Below are 16,053 nucleotides of genomic sequence, written 5' to 3' on the forward strand. Positions count from 1 at the left end.
TTATTCTCATTCTCTATCTCAGGGTACCCACGTGAAGGTCAAAGAACACCTTTGAGGAGTTTGTTCTCTTCTTCCACCTTTTCATGGGTTCTGGGGACTGGACTCAGGTTGCCAGGCTTGTGTGTCAAGTACCTTTATCTGCTGAGCCATCTCCCTGGCTCCAACAGGCCCTGCTCTTCTATCTGGTAAACTGTATTATCCACAGCATCTAGAACATTGCTTACCTCTTAGCAGTGTTCAAGAAATACTTGTCAAACAGGGTGTGGTGGTGCAAACCAGTAATCCTAGCACGGGGGAGCTGGAAGCAGGAGGCTCAGGAGTTTAAGGACCGTCGTGGTTATATAATGAGTTGGAGACCGAATTGGGCCATAGGAAACTCAAACCACTCCTTTCCCCACAAAAGAAAGAGTTGTTGATGGATAGTGAATCAGCCTTGGAACCTCGGATGAACAAGGTGAACTGCTGGGATCAAGGTCACAAATAGCTTATTTATGGCACAGCTGAGACCTGAATTCTGATTCTTCATTTTTTAGCCTGCCCAATTTTGGAGGCAGATCATAGAAAAAGAAGTTTGTTTCCCGTTCCCCAATTCACGTCCTCCATCGCTGAAATTACTAAACTAAATTACATCACTGAATTACTAAGTAATTAATTTTCATCGGCCTTGAGAAAGGCTAGGAGTCTTCCACGTCCTGGAACTCTAAGTTTCATGGCAACTGATGAATGAACAAGGTCCCTCACAGCCCACAGACTTGAACACCCTGACATCTGTACTCTTGAAGTATGTTCAATGCAACACCACTATCAGAATCACCTGGGTGGGGGAAGACAGACGGATGCCGAGTCTTGGAGTTTTAAACACTAAAGGTCTAGATATATAGTTGATTTGGAGGAATTTCCACTAGGCCATGCTTCTGGGCCCCTTCCCCCTCTATCATGATGGTACATATAAAAAGTGATAATATTTCCGTATCATGGCGAAGCAAACCTAGGCTGTCTCCTTGACAATACACATCTTGCTAAGAACCCTGCTCATGTACCAGTGAGGAGAATAAGCGGAAGAGAGATATGGATTATAGCGTGTTTCCACACTGTCAAGACAGCATGAGAATATGTATGTTTGCAGGATTTTGTGACTGGTATAGTATTTGAGTATAGATAATACTATTATAAGAATATTGAGAATACAAGGTTGCTAAAAGAAGACATACATTTTCTTTAAAAAGTGAAAAAAACCCACCAAGCCCAATTCCTGTTATAGTTTGTTTTATTGGTCTGACGTAACTTCTGGAAGGAGGGGTTATGTGAGTAGCTTAGTTTGGCCCGTGGGCATGCTGTGTGGGAGTGACTTGGCTTTGTATTAATACGGGATGATCCAGCCCATAGTGGGCAACATCATTCTCTGCATTTGGGTCACTAACTGCCTTAAGTTCCTGCCTTGACTTCTTGGACATAATAGACTATAACTTGAGAATGTGAGCCAAATAAAACCTCTTTCTGTTAAGATCGCTTTTGCCAGAGTATTTTTTTTAAATCACAGTACTCAGAGACCAAATTATAACACTGCATATTTATGTTATGAACCTGCTTTAAGCATTTATATACAATAACATATTTATAGAAAGTCATTTGAATTTTTTTTAAAAACGCAGATGCCGGGCCCCTACTTGAGAACCCTTAAAGTAAAATCTTGGGGATAGGAGATGTACAGACTTGGGTGCCTGCCTAGATGTTCCAAGGGACGGTAGCAGTGAAATCTTAGACTTCTGTACAGAGTGCATCTTTAGCTTAAAAAAGAGAGCCCAGCTGGAAATTTCCAGCCTGCTGTGCGTGCTCAGCTGATCCTTATTGCCTTGGAATACAGAAGATAAGTACAATAAATACTGAATAGTTGAGTCATCTAGGGAACAGATGGAAGGATCGAGGGCTCAAATAATGGGAATCAGCTGGAGTAAGGTTAGGTTCAGGAGAGGCCAGGCAAGTCACGGAGCAGCGGGGCCTGCTGTTTACACACAAGATGTTTAGAGCATCTGGCTCTGAAGACATGCAGGACACGTTGTACATGGTGTTTCACGCTTATAGCCACTAACACAGCAGCACAAAGTAACTATCAAAACTGAGCTCGGATTTCAACAGGTGTTGAACACGGAGTCAGCAACCAGGTACGGACAGCTGCTGAGGATCTGATAGCGAGCCGAATACATTGCGTTTTTCCAAATCTAGAGTCTTACCACCTTGTGGCGATCGCTGTTGGGTGCCTACTTCCTAATCAGTTGGTGCTGTTTGTTGGCTGCCTACAAGCAGCTATCATCTAAGTACCCCTCCCCCACCAAAAAAAATTCTGGATTTTCATAGCTTCGCCCAAGAGCCGTTCTGAATGGAAGGAAGGTTAGAGTTGGGAAAGCTATGCCCTCTCAACAAGTTCCGGGATGGCGCAAGGGCTGATATAACGTGCCAGTCATTTACAAGTACAGGTTTCAATAGTCATTCCCGGCACTGGGAAGAGAGCAGGCAAAAAAAAAAAAAAAAAAAAAAAAAAAAAAAAAAAAAAAAAAAAAAAAAATCAAGAGGTGTGTAGTCTGCATTCTGCATCCAAATGCCTGAAAACAAAAGTCGACAATTTCTCTCCCACTATTATTAACTTGCGGGCCTTGATCGCTAGACTCTGCCACCTGCTCCGCCTTCTCACGCCCCCAGCGATTCCGAGCGGGGAGGGAGGATGGAGGCAGGGGCTGGGTCCCTCGGCACTGAATCTTGCCTTTTCTTGGAGCAAGTCCGGATCCTCAGCGCGAAGCCGCTCTCCGGGACTTAGCAGTAACCTAGGACTGGAGGGACTGGTTTGGGCTTCCCAGGTGGGGGCCAGGAGTTTTTAATTGCTTTCGGACCCACTCCCCGCTCTTGGGTGGGGGCTGTAATCCTTGGCACCTGCGGCGGAAGGGTCTCCGCCTCGCTCTCCAGGTTGCCTCCCCACCTGCCACGTGCAATCTGCGCGTACCACCTCCCCCTCCACGGAGCACGTCCCCTTCCCCAGCCGCGCTGGGTGGGTCTTAGGGACCCGGGGCCTGTAACCTGCCCTCCGCCTGCGCTCGCTCTTCGGTCGGAGGCAGAGCCCGGAGCGCAGATCCAGGCGGGAAGGGACGGCCGGACGGCTGGGCGCCGCGGGCCGCCGCCGCACCGGGCATGCTCAGTGGCAGGGCCGGCTAGGTGGCCCGCGAGCTGCACCCGGATCTGCGCGGCGGCGGCGGCGACGTGAGCGCGCAGGGGGGCGGCGGCCTCGCCTCGTCTCTGTCTCGGCGCCGGGCTCGGGTGGGTGACGCGCAGTGCCGGGGCGATGTCGGATTTTGACAGCAACCCGTTTGCGGATCCAGATCTCAATAATCCGTTCAAGGTGAGCGCCGGGCCGCTGCCCTAGCCCGCGCCGAGCGTCGCGGTGGCCGCGGAGGCCCTGCCCCGAGGGTCTCGGGTCGTAGAGTCACCGGCTCCGCCATCAGCCTGGAGTGTCGCGCCGGGCCGCGGACCCGCGGGACCCGGAGCCTGGCCCGGAGCGGAGCCGGGCAGGTGTGGCCGCCACTACTCCGGCCGGCGCGGAGGGCCGCGGGGCGGGGGCCGGGAGGCCGGGGCTCCCGGGCTGGGTTGTCATGGGGACCTGGCGCCGGTGCTGCGTGCGGTGATGGCAGAGGTGCACCGGAGAGAGGCGCGGGTACACGGACGCTGCGATAAAAAGATAAAGGGGTGTTTTTATTATCGAAAGTCGGTGGCGCCCAGAGCCACTAGTGGCGCTGCCAGAGGCCCCTTTCCCTCCGGGCCCAGCTTAGGGAAACCGGCATCAAACAGAAGTTAAAAATAAACATCTGGAAACAATAGTGCATGCGGACAATTCCCCACCTAGCTGCTGTTAGCGAGGTGGACCTGGGCAATTTTCCAAGCTGGGAGTGCGTCACCCCGGCTGTTTGAGGGTTCCGTTCCTCACGTGAGTTGCTTTCCTTGGAGTAGACATGATCCCCAGCCTCCGGAAGGGCTTGGGACACAAATGGCCTGGCAGGCCCTTTAAATGTTTGTCATCTGCTTTCAAATTAATGCCGCGACCGAACTCTGCCTTGAAAACTACTTTGGATCTCTTAATGACTGTGAGGCATAGCAAGACAATTTCTTCCAACTGCTAGCTTGGTTAGTCTTTTCTGCAATGCAAACTTAAATTTGTAGTCACAAAGGTGAAATAGGAACTAATTTGTGGTCACCCAAGTGCGGCTTCTGGCTTCTTGGGCTTACCTCTTTTTAGTCCTTTTGTGGCTTGCTGACAATATTGGAGGAAACAGCACCCCTGTTCTGATGGTTTAACCTCATGACTTCATGAAGGATTATTTTAATGAAGCCATCTACTTATACTTGACAGCTGGACTCATTTTACAAAAATACAGAGGCAACTGTCACCCTTCAGTTGACCATACCTTTCTACCCCTCTCCTCTCATTCATTTGCTTTGGTCTTTGTTTTTTTGTTGTTTTGAGGCAGGGCATCACTATGTAGTGTAGCTGGTTGGGAACTTTCTACCCTTCTACCTCAGCCTCTCAAGTGTAATCTGTGATTACAGATAAGCCACCCAGGAGCATTTTAAAGGAAGTTCCACGTTCCCTGTTCCCCATCCCCTACCGGAAGTTTTGTTTCATTTAGTATTGGATTCACTTCTATGTAGTGAAAAATTGGGTTATTCTTAAATTATGGATACCCAAAAGAAACATTTCATAATTTGTCAGTTGGGTGTTATTTAAAAACATTTAAAGGTAAAACATTAAGAACCCATTTGCTTCTCCTAGCTACGATAATTCTTTGATGCTGTTTATTATGCATCTGACCACGTGGCTGTTGATTTTACATTTGGTCACCCGTTTCACGGTTCCTTTCATATTAATCTCTTGATAGGGTGAGATCCTGGCTTCTTATCACAGACTGTTTTGTGACTTATAATGTTGCCATGATTCCTTCCTTTTTGCCAGGCATAAGGTTGCTGTGATTATTCTAAACACCAAATAGTTTTCAAGTATTAATCATGGTAAAAAATGATTAACATTTTCGGTTTTCTGTAAGTGGATGCATTCAGGACAATGATTCAAATCCATCAGATGCTTTGAAGGTTTTGTTGACTTCTCTTTTACCACGTTTCTTCATTTGTGGTGGCTGTCACAGCACTGCTGGTGTCCACGTGTCTATCGCTGTTTGTATCTAACCACCCTTCTGTGTCTCAAAGGAACCCTTCTATCTGCTGCTTTCGCTTCATTTTATGTAGAAGTGACTGTTGAAATATTTTTTTTCATACCCTTATTTACTAAGTTCCCAGAATGTTTAGCTACTTTATGATCACTGACTTTTTAAATTTGGTTTTGACACTTGTAATCCACTGTCCTTAGTTATCTCCTACTTGGCACTCCCGATTGTGCGTGTTTGGTTTTTGAAACTCTTGTAGCAAACGCTGACCTGGTCTGGGTTTCGGGCCTTTGCTTTCACACCTCTTGGGCGCTGTTCCCCACTGTCCCTGCAGTGCTGGGCCAGGGACACTTTTGTAAAAAATTATATCTCCTTAGATGTACAGTACAATAGCTTTCTCGATTTTATTGACTATGGTAAAATTCTTTGTTGAATTCAGTTCCTACATCTTCTCTGAACACCTTCTTTATTCCAGTGGTTATGATAGGCCTAGTGAACCACATTGTGGAATTTCAATGTCCTTTATTGTGCATAAGAAAGTTGAAGTAATTAAAAATCTATGGTAATCTTAAACAAAATATTAATTTTGGGAAATTTACGAAAATCCATTTTGGAGTTCTTGAAATGTGGCTTTAAATCTAGAAAAGGGCTATATATAGCTATGCATGTCTGAATCCCAGCACTCAGGAATAGAGGCAGGAGGATTATCACAAATTTGAGCCCCGGCATGGTTGATGTAGAGAGTTATAGGCCAGCCAGGGCTAACATTGAGACCCTGTCCCCAAAGTAAAGGACAAATGTTGTCTACATACTCAACATGTATTTTTGGAACAGTTGCTAAAAGTCCCTTATTCTGTTTAGTTTTCATTTAACCAACAGATATTGAGGCAACACCTCTAATTTTGTGGGTATTAGTTTAATACAGAGGTCAGATATGCCTGTAAAGTAAAAGAGTAAACCAGTAGAGGCCAATAATACAGACTCCTGCAGTTGACCTACAAACACATGCTTAAATGCTGGAGGGAGTGTCATTTGCTCATAGAAAGGTGGTATTAATAGGGGACCAGGATATCTTTAGACCTTCTAATATGTTTTTGTATATTAATGTAATTGAATTAGATAAATCATGCAAATAACAATTTTTTTTTGTTTGTTTTCGAGACAAAGTTTCTCTGTAGCTTTGGTGTTTGGTGGCTGTCTTGGAACTAGCTCTTGTAGACCAGGCTGGCCTCGAACTCAGAGATCCACTTGCCTCTGCCTCCCAGGTGCTGGGATTAAAGGTGTGCGCCACCACCATCTGGCAAAAATAACATTTAAATTAACTAATTTTTAAAACACAAGGAGAATCAGAATTCAGAGCTTGGAAGTATCTATCCTCAATATATTTAGTCAGGATATCCTCTGGGTGAAAACCAAAGGGGCAGGTTGGCTGCTCCCATCTGTAGATTGCTGCTAAACGACATGTGTCCAGGTCCTCGCCCGTTGTTGGCAGCACCGGATATACTTGTTCCTTTTTAAAAATTATTGTTATTGGGCTGGAGAGATGGCTCAGTGGTTAAGAGCATTGCCTGTTCTTCCAAAGGTCCTGAGTTCAATTCCCAGCAACCACACGGTGGCTCACAACCATCTGTAATGAGGTCTGGTGCCTTCTTCTGGCCTGCAGGCATACATGCAGACAGAATATTGTATACATAATAAATAAATTTTAAAAAAGTTATTGTTATTGTGTTTGGGGGAGTGGGGTGCCAGTGTTCCAGTGTGCAAGTGGAGGTCAGAGGACAAATCTGTGGCATCGGTTTTCTTCTTCCACCTTTGTGTGGGTTCCTGGGGGATCAAACTCAGTTGCCTGGGTTTGTGCAGCAAGCACCTTTGCAGGGTGAGCCATTGCGTCAACTCTACTCCTTATTCTTATGTGGACCTTAGCCTTGAGGCTCTGTGGAGTGGAGCAGAGGCTGGGGTCTGAGTGTGGACTTCTGAGTCTGAAAAGGCCTTGCTATGATCCTGATTGTATCACCCATCAGCTAGATGCCTAGGAAAGCCACTCAGCTCTGTCAGCCCAGATTACTAGTCTATAGAATAGGATCAACTATCTTCTGCGGGATAATTTTATGTCGGCTTGATACAGGCTAGAGTCCTCAGAGGAGGGAATCCCAACTGGAAGAAATAGGATTGGGTTCTAGGACGGTCATTCTCAACTGTGGGTCACGACTGCTTTAGGGGTGTCTCATCAGGCATCAGATATGTACCTTACAATTTATAGCAGTAGCAAAATTACAGTTATGAAGTAGCAGCGAAATAATTTTATGATGGGGTGGAGGTATTAAAGGGTCACAGCATTAGGAAGATTGAGAACCACTGCTGTAGAGCATTTTCTCAATTAGTGATTGATGTGGGAGCGCCCAGCCTACTGTGGGTGATGCTATCCTGGGTTCTATAAGAAAGCAGACTAGACAAGCCATGAGGAGCAAGTCAGTAAGCAGCACTCCTCCATGACCTCTGCATCAGCTCCTGCCTCTGTGTCCAGCCCTGTTTGAGTTCCTGCCCTGACTTCCCTCAGTGATGAACTATAACCCGGACGTGTAAGCTGCAATAACCCTTTCCTCCCCGAGTTGTTTCTTAGGTCGTGGTGTTTCATCACAGCAGTAGTGATCCTGAGTAGGACATCTGCTCCCTAGGAGCACTCCCAGGACCCCAGGACTATATGCAAGCATGCAGAAAGTGTCAGTGCATGGTGGCTTTAAAAAGGCGCTAGTATGGCTGGGAGGGCGGTGGCGCACGCCTTTAATCCCAGCACTCGGGAGGCAGAGGCAGGTGAATCCCTCTGAGTTTGAGGCCAGCCTGGTCTACAAGAGCTAGTTCCAGAACAGCTAGGACTGTTACAGAGGGAGACCCTGTCTCAAAAAACCAAAAAAGAAAAAAAGAAAAAAAAAAAGAAAGAAAAAAAGGTTGTTAGTATTTAGTTCATTACTAATACCAAGTGCTTTTTCCTGCTAGACTCTAGAGTCTAGACCAAGGTTATCTGGATTTTAATGTTTTTTCCCAAGTGTCTTCCTCTATCATTCTCTATCTTATCTAAACATTATTATTATTATTATTACTACTACCATGTATGTATGCATGCATGTGTGCACACATGATGGTGTATATGTGGTGGTTAGAGGACAACTTTGGCTCTCTTTTCATGTCTGCATGGGCTCTGGGATCAAACTCATGTTGTCAGGCTTGTGTGTAGCCCTTTACAGGCTGAGCTGTCTTACCACCCTCTTCCTTATGTTTGGAGACATGGACTCTCACTGAACTTGGAACTCAGTAATTGGCTAGACTAGCTGGCTACAAGCCCCGGGGATCTTCCTGTCTCTGCCTTTCTGGTATGGCATCATGCCTGGCTTTTTTTTTTTTTTTTTTTTTTTTTGAGACAAGGGTTTCCCTGTGTAACAGTCCTAGCTGTCCTGGAACTAGCTCTTGTAGACCAGGCTGGCCTCGAACTCACAGGGATTCACCTGCCTCTGCCTGCCTCCCGAGTGCTGGGATTAAAGGCATGCACCACCACCGCCCAGCCTATGCCTGGCTTTTTATGGGAATGGACAGGATCTGAGTTCAGATTTCTGTGTTTGCTCAGCAAGCACTTTATCCACTGAGCCATTCTCTAATTCCTAGAAATATTTTGTAAGTTTTATACCATGTATTATGATCTATTTTATTGGTTGTTGATCTCTTATAATACCTAATTTATAAATGAAAACTGTAAAAGAAAATACATAGTTTAGATACCATGTGATTTATAATGCCTTGCAGAATGTCTCAGCCACTACTGTAATCAGTTTTGGGTTTTTCTTTTGTTGCAATTCAGAGGATGGGCTCAAGGCCTTGAGCATTAGTTGAGCAAGCACTCCCCTGCAGAGCTATCCTCTGACACTGTGATCTTTTAAAAACAGTCTGCAAAGTGGTATCTCACCTATCTAACATCTTAGTGTAATTTTAGTGGCGTCTTAAGAATTTAGTTGAGCCTGATAGGGTAGCCAGCACCTGTCATTTCGCCACTTGGGTGGAAAAGACTGGAGGATCATGACTTTGAGGCCAGCCTGGAATGTTTAGAAAGACCCCTGGAAAAGAATTTTGTCACTGACTGTTTCCTATAATTCAAAGTTGCCAGTTAGCATTCAGGCTGCTGTGATGAAATCTATCGCCCTGGGTTGTTTATAGATGGCAGGTTTAGTGCTCACAGTTCCGGAAACTGGCAAGTCTGAAGGGAGGCTCTAACACACCAGTGTTGCATATGAATCAGTAATTCTGTAGATGGCACATTCAGGGTAATCTCACGTGTGTCCTCTCTTATAAGGGCATTAATTCAGTCTGGGAGGCCACAGCCCTGTGACTTGGCTACCTCTGAAGCCACCTTGTAATAGTGCCTCTTCAGCATTAGGCTTTGATATATTTACCTTGGGTGGGTGTGTGGGAGATACAAATATTCAGATTCCAGGACCACTTGTGTTTTTAACATGGACACTGTCATCTATTTTTATAGTACTATCTACAGTGAGTTGATCTTTCTTCTCCACCCATTTAAAATTTAGAGTCTGGAGACTGGATAGCATTAGGAAAATGTTGCAGTATTTTTTCTGTAATGGTTACATTTTGAAAACCTTATCTTTCCGTATTACTTAGGGACACAGTGATTCATCCATGTCAACTGCCTGAATCCATGCTCTATTGTCCTCGGTTAGCCCTTTGAAAAGCACATACTGAGCATTGATTATATTTGAGTTAGGTGCTGCTCATGAAAATGCAGCACTATTTACCACTGTCTCCGTGATCATTTAGCATGAACAATGTCCAAACACAGTTGCTAGTTGATGATCTTGACATTTGAGCTAGAGTTTCTGGCTTTTTTTTTCTCTAATGTGTCTTCAGTTATCTGACAGCTTGAATGCGTGGTTTAAGGTGTCTTCAGTTCACTGCCTGCTTGTTACCTGGAGCTGCCGGCACAGGCAGTGGTTGGGCTGTTTTTATTCCATGTGGTGCCTTTGCCAGGCATAGCCTGAACTTTGCAGATACAAAACCAGCAGTGTCAAAGGAGAGCAAGAGCCGAAGCCGGAAGGGTTTTGTGGTCACATGCCACTCCTACTGCTGGTCAAAATAAGTCACAAGTCATCTTAGATTTTAAAAAAGGTGAGTCGGGAGTCAGACTCCACTTCTTGACAAGAATGGCTGCCTTGCCTGACAGAGACCTGTGAACTGAAAAGTTGTAGCTGGCATAAAATGGTGAGACAGTACCGAGAGAGCTTGGGAGACTCCATTAAAATGGAGGGGAAGTAGGTGGCATTCAGTGGTTGGTGAATGGCAGCGTTCCTGTGCAAAGAAGTAGCCGTTCCTTGCTTCAGACCCAGCTCTACTTTCTTCTGGCTTTCAGTATAGCTTCTCAAGAGGTACTTTCCCTACTGAACCCTGGGAGACCAGAAGCCTGTTCTCACTTCAAAGTAACTCCTTCCAGTCGCTGGTACAATCTCCTAACAATAGTCATTAATGTTATTTAAGTCCAAGCCATGCCTTAAAAGCACCTCTAATTGGCTTGAGATAAGCCTTCTTACTTGGGTGCTCATTAGTGTCGGGTGTTCAGGATCAGCCCTGTGTAGAAATGCTTCAGTCCAGTTCGGCATTTTCGGGACGGTGGACACGCTCACTGGGGTACAGCACAAAGCTGCTGTCTTTTTTAAAACCAGTATCCAGACATTGCTAATTGGTGTAGGAGGGTCCAGACCTCTGTGGGCATTCCCACCCCTGAGCAGGTGATGCTGGGCTGTTTTAGGAGGTAGCTGAGGATCCCAGAGTTACCTCAGTAAGCAGTGTTTCCCTGCGGGCCTTCTGGTTCCTGTCTGAGTTCCTACCTCTCTTTCCCGTGATGAACTGTATTGTATGAGCCGTCTCAACACTCCTCCCTAAGTGGTTTTGGCCAGGACCTTTTGTTGCAGCATCAGGAAAGCAAAGTAGAGCAGGCTCAGTAGCTTTACCAACAGCCATGCTCGAGGTGATGACTCTGGACAAAACTGAAATTGTTCTTAGGCCAATATTATTAAACATGTTTAAGTATGGTCAATATTATGTAGTACTGAATGTATAGCCAATGAATTTAGTGGTTCTGTTCTTTGTATGTTTGTGAGTGTATGCAAAAGATGTCTGTGTTTGTGTGAATATGGGTGGACAGGATGTGAGACATCATTGTTGTGGAGGTCAGAGGACAGCCTTTGTGTGGGTCCTGGCTTTCCACCTACTTAGAGATAGTTGCATGTTGTTCACTGCTGTGTACATCAGTGTCAGGATGTGTGATGACGTCACTGTGTGGAGGTCAGAGGACAGCCTTTGGTGTGGGTCCTGGCTCTTTGCCTAGTTGGAGACAGAGTTTATGTTGTTCTTGGTACATCGGTGTCCAGGGGTTCCCCTGCATCCACTCCACTCTTGCTGTAAAAGCGCTGGGATCACAGGTATGCCACCATACCTGGCTTTCCATGGATTCCGGGCATCTGAAGTCAGGTCCTCCCTCTGGCAAATGCTGTACCACTGAGATATAGTCTCAGCCCCCATTATTTCTTATTATGTCAAACTGCCACTTTGATACCAAGTTGCTAAAAATATATGTATTGGATTAATGAGATGAGTGACAAGTTCCAAAAAAGTAATAATTCTACAATCTTTTGCTCAGGTGTAATCACTTAGTTACTGTTCTCATTAGCTAAGTACATGGTTAGAGTGGTTTGAACATGGTAAAATATGTCCAGTGAGAGCAGCCAGGAAGGACCTGGGTCGAGAAGCAAGTCGAAGGCAGACTCAAAAGCACTCACTGAGCATTTAGTCGAGCGAAAGCTAAAGGGAAGTCAAGCCGCCATCAGGTACTTGACGTCTCCTTGCTTACTTAAGTGAACAAACTTATTATTTGTTGCTTTAGATAAAGAATCCAAGGCTTATTGGCTTTCTGCATCAAGGTGGACTTTGTCCCAACAGAGAGATTATTTAATCAGTTTGAATAGCCTGGCAATGCTTTTGTAGAAGTCGATCCTCCAGTGCTTGGTGGAATTATTCAAGCCGAGGCTGGGTGGGCTGTAGAGATGCTAAGGGAGAGATTTTTTCTCTATTTTGGGACTCTGTGGTTGCTACATGTCTGTAGCTACAACATTTAATGAACACACGCTCTCTGATGTCCTACCCTAGTAGATATTGGAGTTGGCATTGATCATGTAAGCAAGAGCGGAGACTTCACGTTCTTGGAGACTGCTACGCTCTGAGTTCAGTTCCTGATGAAGGAGCAGTGATTAATGTTTGTTCATAATACAGTTGCTAAATCATGTCCTCTGCTGAGGGATGTTGGCCTCACATGATCGAGCTTTTCAGGTAGGAGCCCTCTGTTTAGGGCTTCTGAGGGTTGTCTAGACTTCCTGTTCTGCAGTGTGGCTGCTCTTGACTACATGGATGTTGGATAAACCCACGTCTGTGGAAGCTTGTGTCCTTCCTGTATGTGCTTTAGATGTCCCTTCCTCAGCACCTGTTTATTTCAGTGAAAACTCACAAACAGTAAATGCAGTGTGACTTTTTTCAAAACTATGATGAATAAAAGCTATATTTATATGTAATTTTTAATAATTTTTAATATTGTACTGGAATAGCACAGATCCAAAGTTTGTTTTTAAAATACCAGGGGAGCTTTAGCAGTAAGTGTGGGAGACAACAAATGCACGTACCGCTGTCGTTTATTGCCCTAGTTCCTGTGGGGGCAGACTCTGCTGTTCTGTTACTTGTGACCTCACAGCTGTACTGGGGTCGAAGCGCAGTCCCTTTCCTGTGTAAGAATGAAGACTTTTGAGCAGGTGGAGCCCAGTGGAAGAGCTTCTCTTAGCATGCACAAGAGCCGGTTCCCTCCACAGCTGCCCTCGCCCTGCTCCCCGGATCATGTCAGTTCATTGGCTGCTGGACACTTGGGCTGTTTCCTCTCCTATTTTGGCTGTTCTGAATAATGCTGCTGTACTTGTGCACACTTTCATTTGAACGCTTGTGTTTAGATTTCGTGGGTATGTACTCAGGTCACATGACAACTCTCAACAGAGGAACTGTGAAGCCAGTTTCCACCATGGCTGCTGGAGAATGCAGTTCCCTGTGTGTAGACAGTGCTTGTTATTGCCTGGTTTTGAGTCCAGCCATCCTAGCTATTAATCGTCTGCTCCAGTCTCTGGAGTGCTGGGGATTAAAGACTTGCACCACTATGGCCACCGTGAGACTTGTGGTTTTGATTTGTATTCGCCTAGTGTTGGGGACTGTTTTGTGTACGTACTAGACATTGTGTCTTTGGAGAAATGTCTGTTCACACCCTTTGTCTGATTTGAGATTGGGCTATTTAGCTGATTTAAAAACTGAGCTAGCTCTAAGAGATTTAAACTATATTCTAGATACGAGTCCGTTATCAGTTATTTGTCTTGGAAATATTTCCTCCCATTTTCATTTTCTTGACATCCTTTGAATTTCGTGAATAAAAGTTGCATGGGGCCCTATCTGTTGGGTCACTTGCTTTAGTGTGTGTGAGGCTCTGGCTTTGTCCTCAGTGACACATGCACTTGTGCGCACACACATCAGCTTCTAATTTTGACAAAGTCCAATGTTTATCGTTTTCAACTTTGGACTGGACCTCCTGATCCCCTTGTCTTTACCTCCCAGGTGGTGCGATTGCCGGTGTCCCGCTCCATCGGCTTTAGTTGTTTGTGTTTGGTGTCCTATCTAAAACTTCTTTGCCAAATCTAAGGTGAGGAGGTTTTACCCTTATGTTTTCCCTTAAGAATTTTATAGTTTTATCTAGCCCTTGTATTAGTTTCAAGATTCACTTTTAGTTAATTTTATGTATGGTGTGAGGTAAGGGCCAAACTCATTCTTTGGCGTATGGACATCAGTTGGTCTACTGCTGTTGGTTGAAAAGACTCCCCAGTTGAGCACCACGGGACCTTTCCTTAGTGTCTGTTTTCACAAAGGAGAAGAAATACTTTATCTACACAGCCCTCATGCTTGAAGTCACCTGGTGTCTCCAGGTGTGTGCTACTGCCCAGCTTCTCAGCTCGGCTGCACCAGTGTTGTAACTGCCTCTAGCCCACCGCGTGTGTCGGCGCTTAAACCAGCACGATGGGTTTTTACCTGCTTCTGCATTGCAATTATGAATATTATATCAATGTTACCAACTTGATAATCTTTTCTTTAAAAATTCCCTTAAAAGAAAATCTTCCATTAACTCTGTAGAGTGTAGATAAATCGAGGAATACATTTTTCCTAGAAGCCGGAACACTGGAGCTGCAGGAGCTCATAGAGCGGGAAGCACACGTAGGAAGCCCTATGCATTTTGAGCATTAGTGAGGTCCAGCGCTGAGTGTTGGTGAGCTCGCACCACAAAGGAGACGTGTGTGTGTGTGTGTGTGTAATAGTTATGAACTGCTAATTTTAACTTTAAAAATAGACACAATCAGATATTTGTGTTTTAAAATTTTTTATTGGCATATATTAATTATACCTATCAATGGATTTTATTAGGACATTTCATACGTTTTAATGTATTTCGATTATATTGACATGCCCCTATAACTCTTTCTTGTCTTTACCCCCAACTCTTTCTGCTCCTTTTTTCTTCCTAGGGGGTTCCCCTTCCATTGTCATGACTTGTCTGTCTGTCCCTGCTCTCTCTTCCCTTTCTCCCCCTTTCTTTCTTGTGACTTTGAGTTTAATAAGTGTTGTCTATAAGAGCATGGGTGAGGATTGTTTACAGGCACATGGGCACCTTACTAGTGGCTAAGGAGAAAATGTCCCCTCCTCCAGCAACCACTCATTCATTGCATTTATGTCCTCATAGAGAGACATGGCCGGCTGCCCTCTCTGTCACAGAATGTTGAGTGGGCCCAATCTTGAGCAGGCTTGAGAGTTCAGTGGCCATGTCATTCTGGAAAGAAAGCCTTCTCTCACACTCTCCTCCTTCTGGGCATGCAGTTTCTCTTATCCTTTCTTTCCTGATGTTCCCAAGCCTTGGAGGGAGGAAGAAACAGCTGTGCCATTAGTGTTTAGTTCTCAACAGTTCTCGGCCTTGGGCCAGTTACGAGTCACTGAAGTCACCAAATGCAAAATAAGCCTGTCTGCTGAAAGCTGGGGTCAGCACTGGTCTGTGTGTCTAAGCAGAGTTGATTAGAGGGCAGTTTGACAGACACATCACTTAGCCACCAGCAGCAGCAGCTTTCCCACTAGTGACTGTGGTGGGCGGGCGTCCTTAACCATGGGCTGCTGTTGACTGTGTTTACAGTGCCAGTATGTTTTCCCTCCTGAGCAGCCAGCCAAGACTTTCCACTCGTGTACCCCGGTCCATGGTTTCTTTAGACCATTGATGACACGTGTAAGCTCTGGCTCAGTTCCTGTTTGTTGTTTGTCTTGTGATCACCCCGTGTGGTCTCTTTAGCACTGGGGTTTTACTGTCTAGTTCTAGTGGGTAACCAGCAGTGACAGCCTGTATTGCTTTGGGAGCTTCAGGGACTTATCTGACCAACTGGTTGGGAGGTGGTTCACCCCTTCAGATCAGATATTTGAATGTTAGTGGTTTTAGTGTGTACAACATTCTCTTCTTGTGTGTGCTGCTGGAAATCAAAGCCAGGCCCACAGGCAGGCCGGGCCAGTGCTAGTGCTCTACTGCGGCGCTACACTTCCAGCTGTATGGCTAGCAAAGACTGCGTCAGACGTACAGGGAAACTAACGCCCAGCATGGAAACATTCTATCCTAATAAACACTGGGAGTTCCCACTTTGCCCCAGAGAAGGGGGCAATAGGAAGCTGCGTGTATTCCAAGGGG

The 16,053-nt window shown here is 45.4% G+C and overlaps 1 protein-coding gene across 3 annotated transcripts in view; it reads left to right on the top strand.

Annotated features, from left to right (window-relative positions):
- The first annotated feature begins 2,717 nt into the window (after positions 1-2,717).
- The window catches only part of Scamp1 (secretory carrier membrane protein 1), a 96,091-nt gene continuing 82,755 nt past the window's right edge, over positions 2,718-16,053 (top strand). The window contains exons 1-2 of one of the 3 annotated variants that reach the window (XM_042054786.1): positions 3,189-3,388; positions 11,020-11,037. In XM_042054786.1, coding sequence (XP_041910720.1) covers positions 3,332-3,388; positions 11,020-11,037 — 75 coding nt within the window. In that variant the 5' untranslated portion in view covers positions 3,189-3,331. Of the gene's footprint in view, positions 2,853-3,188; positions 3,389-11,019; positions 11,038-16,053 lie in introns of those variants that run through there. The other 2 variants (XM_038323315.1, XM_038323314.1) reach the window with 2 other exon arrangements.

This window comes from Arvicola amphibius, chromosome 3 (assembly GCF_903992535.2).
Source record: "Arvicola amphibius chromosome 3, mArvAmp1.2, whole genome shotgun sequence".
In the NCBI taxonomy this organism is placed as follows: domain Eukaryota; kingdom Metazoa; phylum Chordata; class Mammalia; order Rodentia; family Cricetidae; genus Arvicola; species Arvicola amphibius.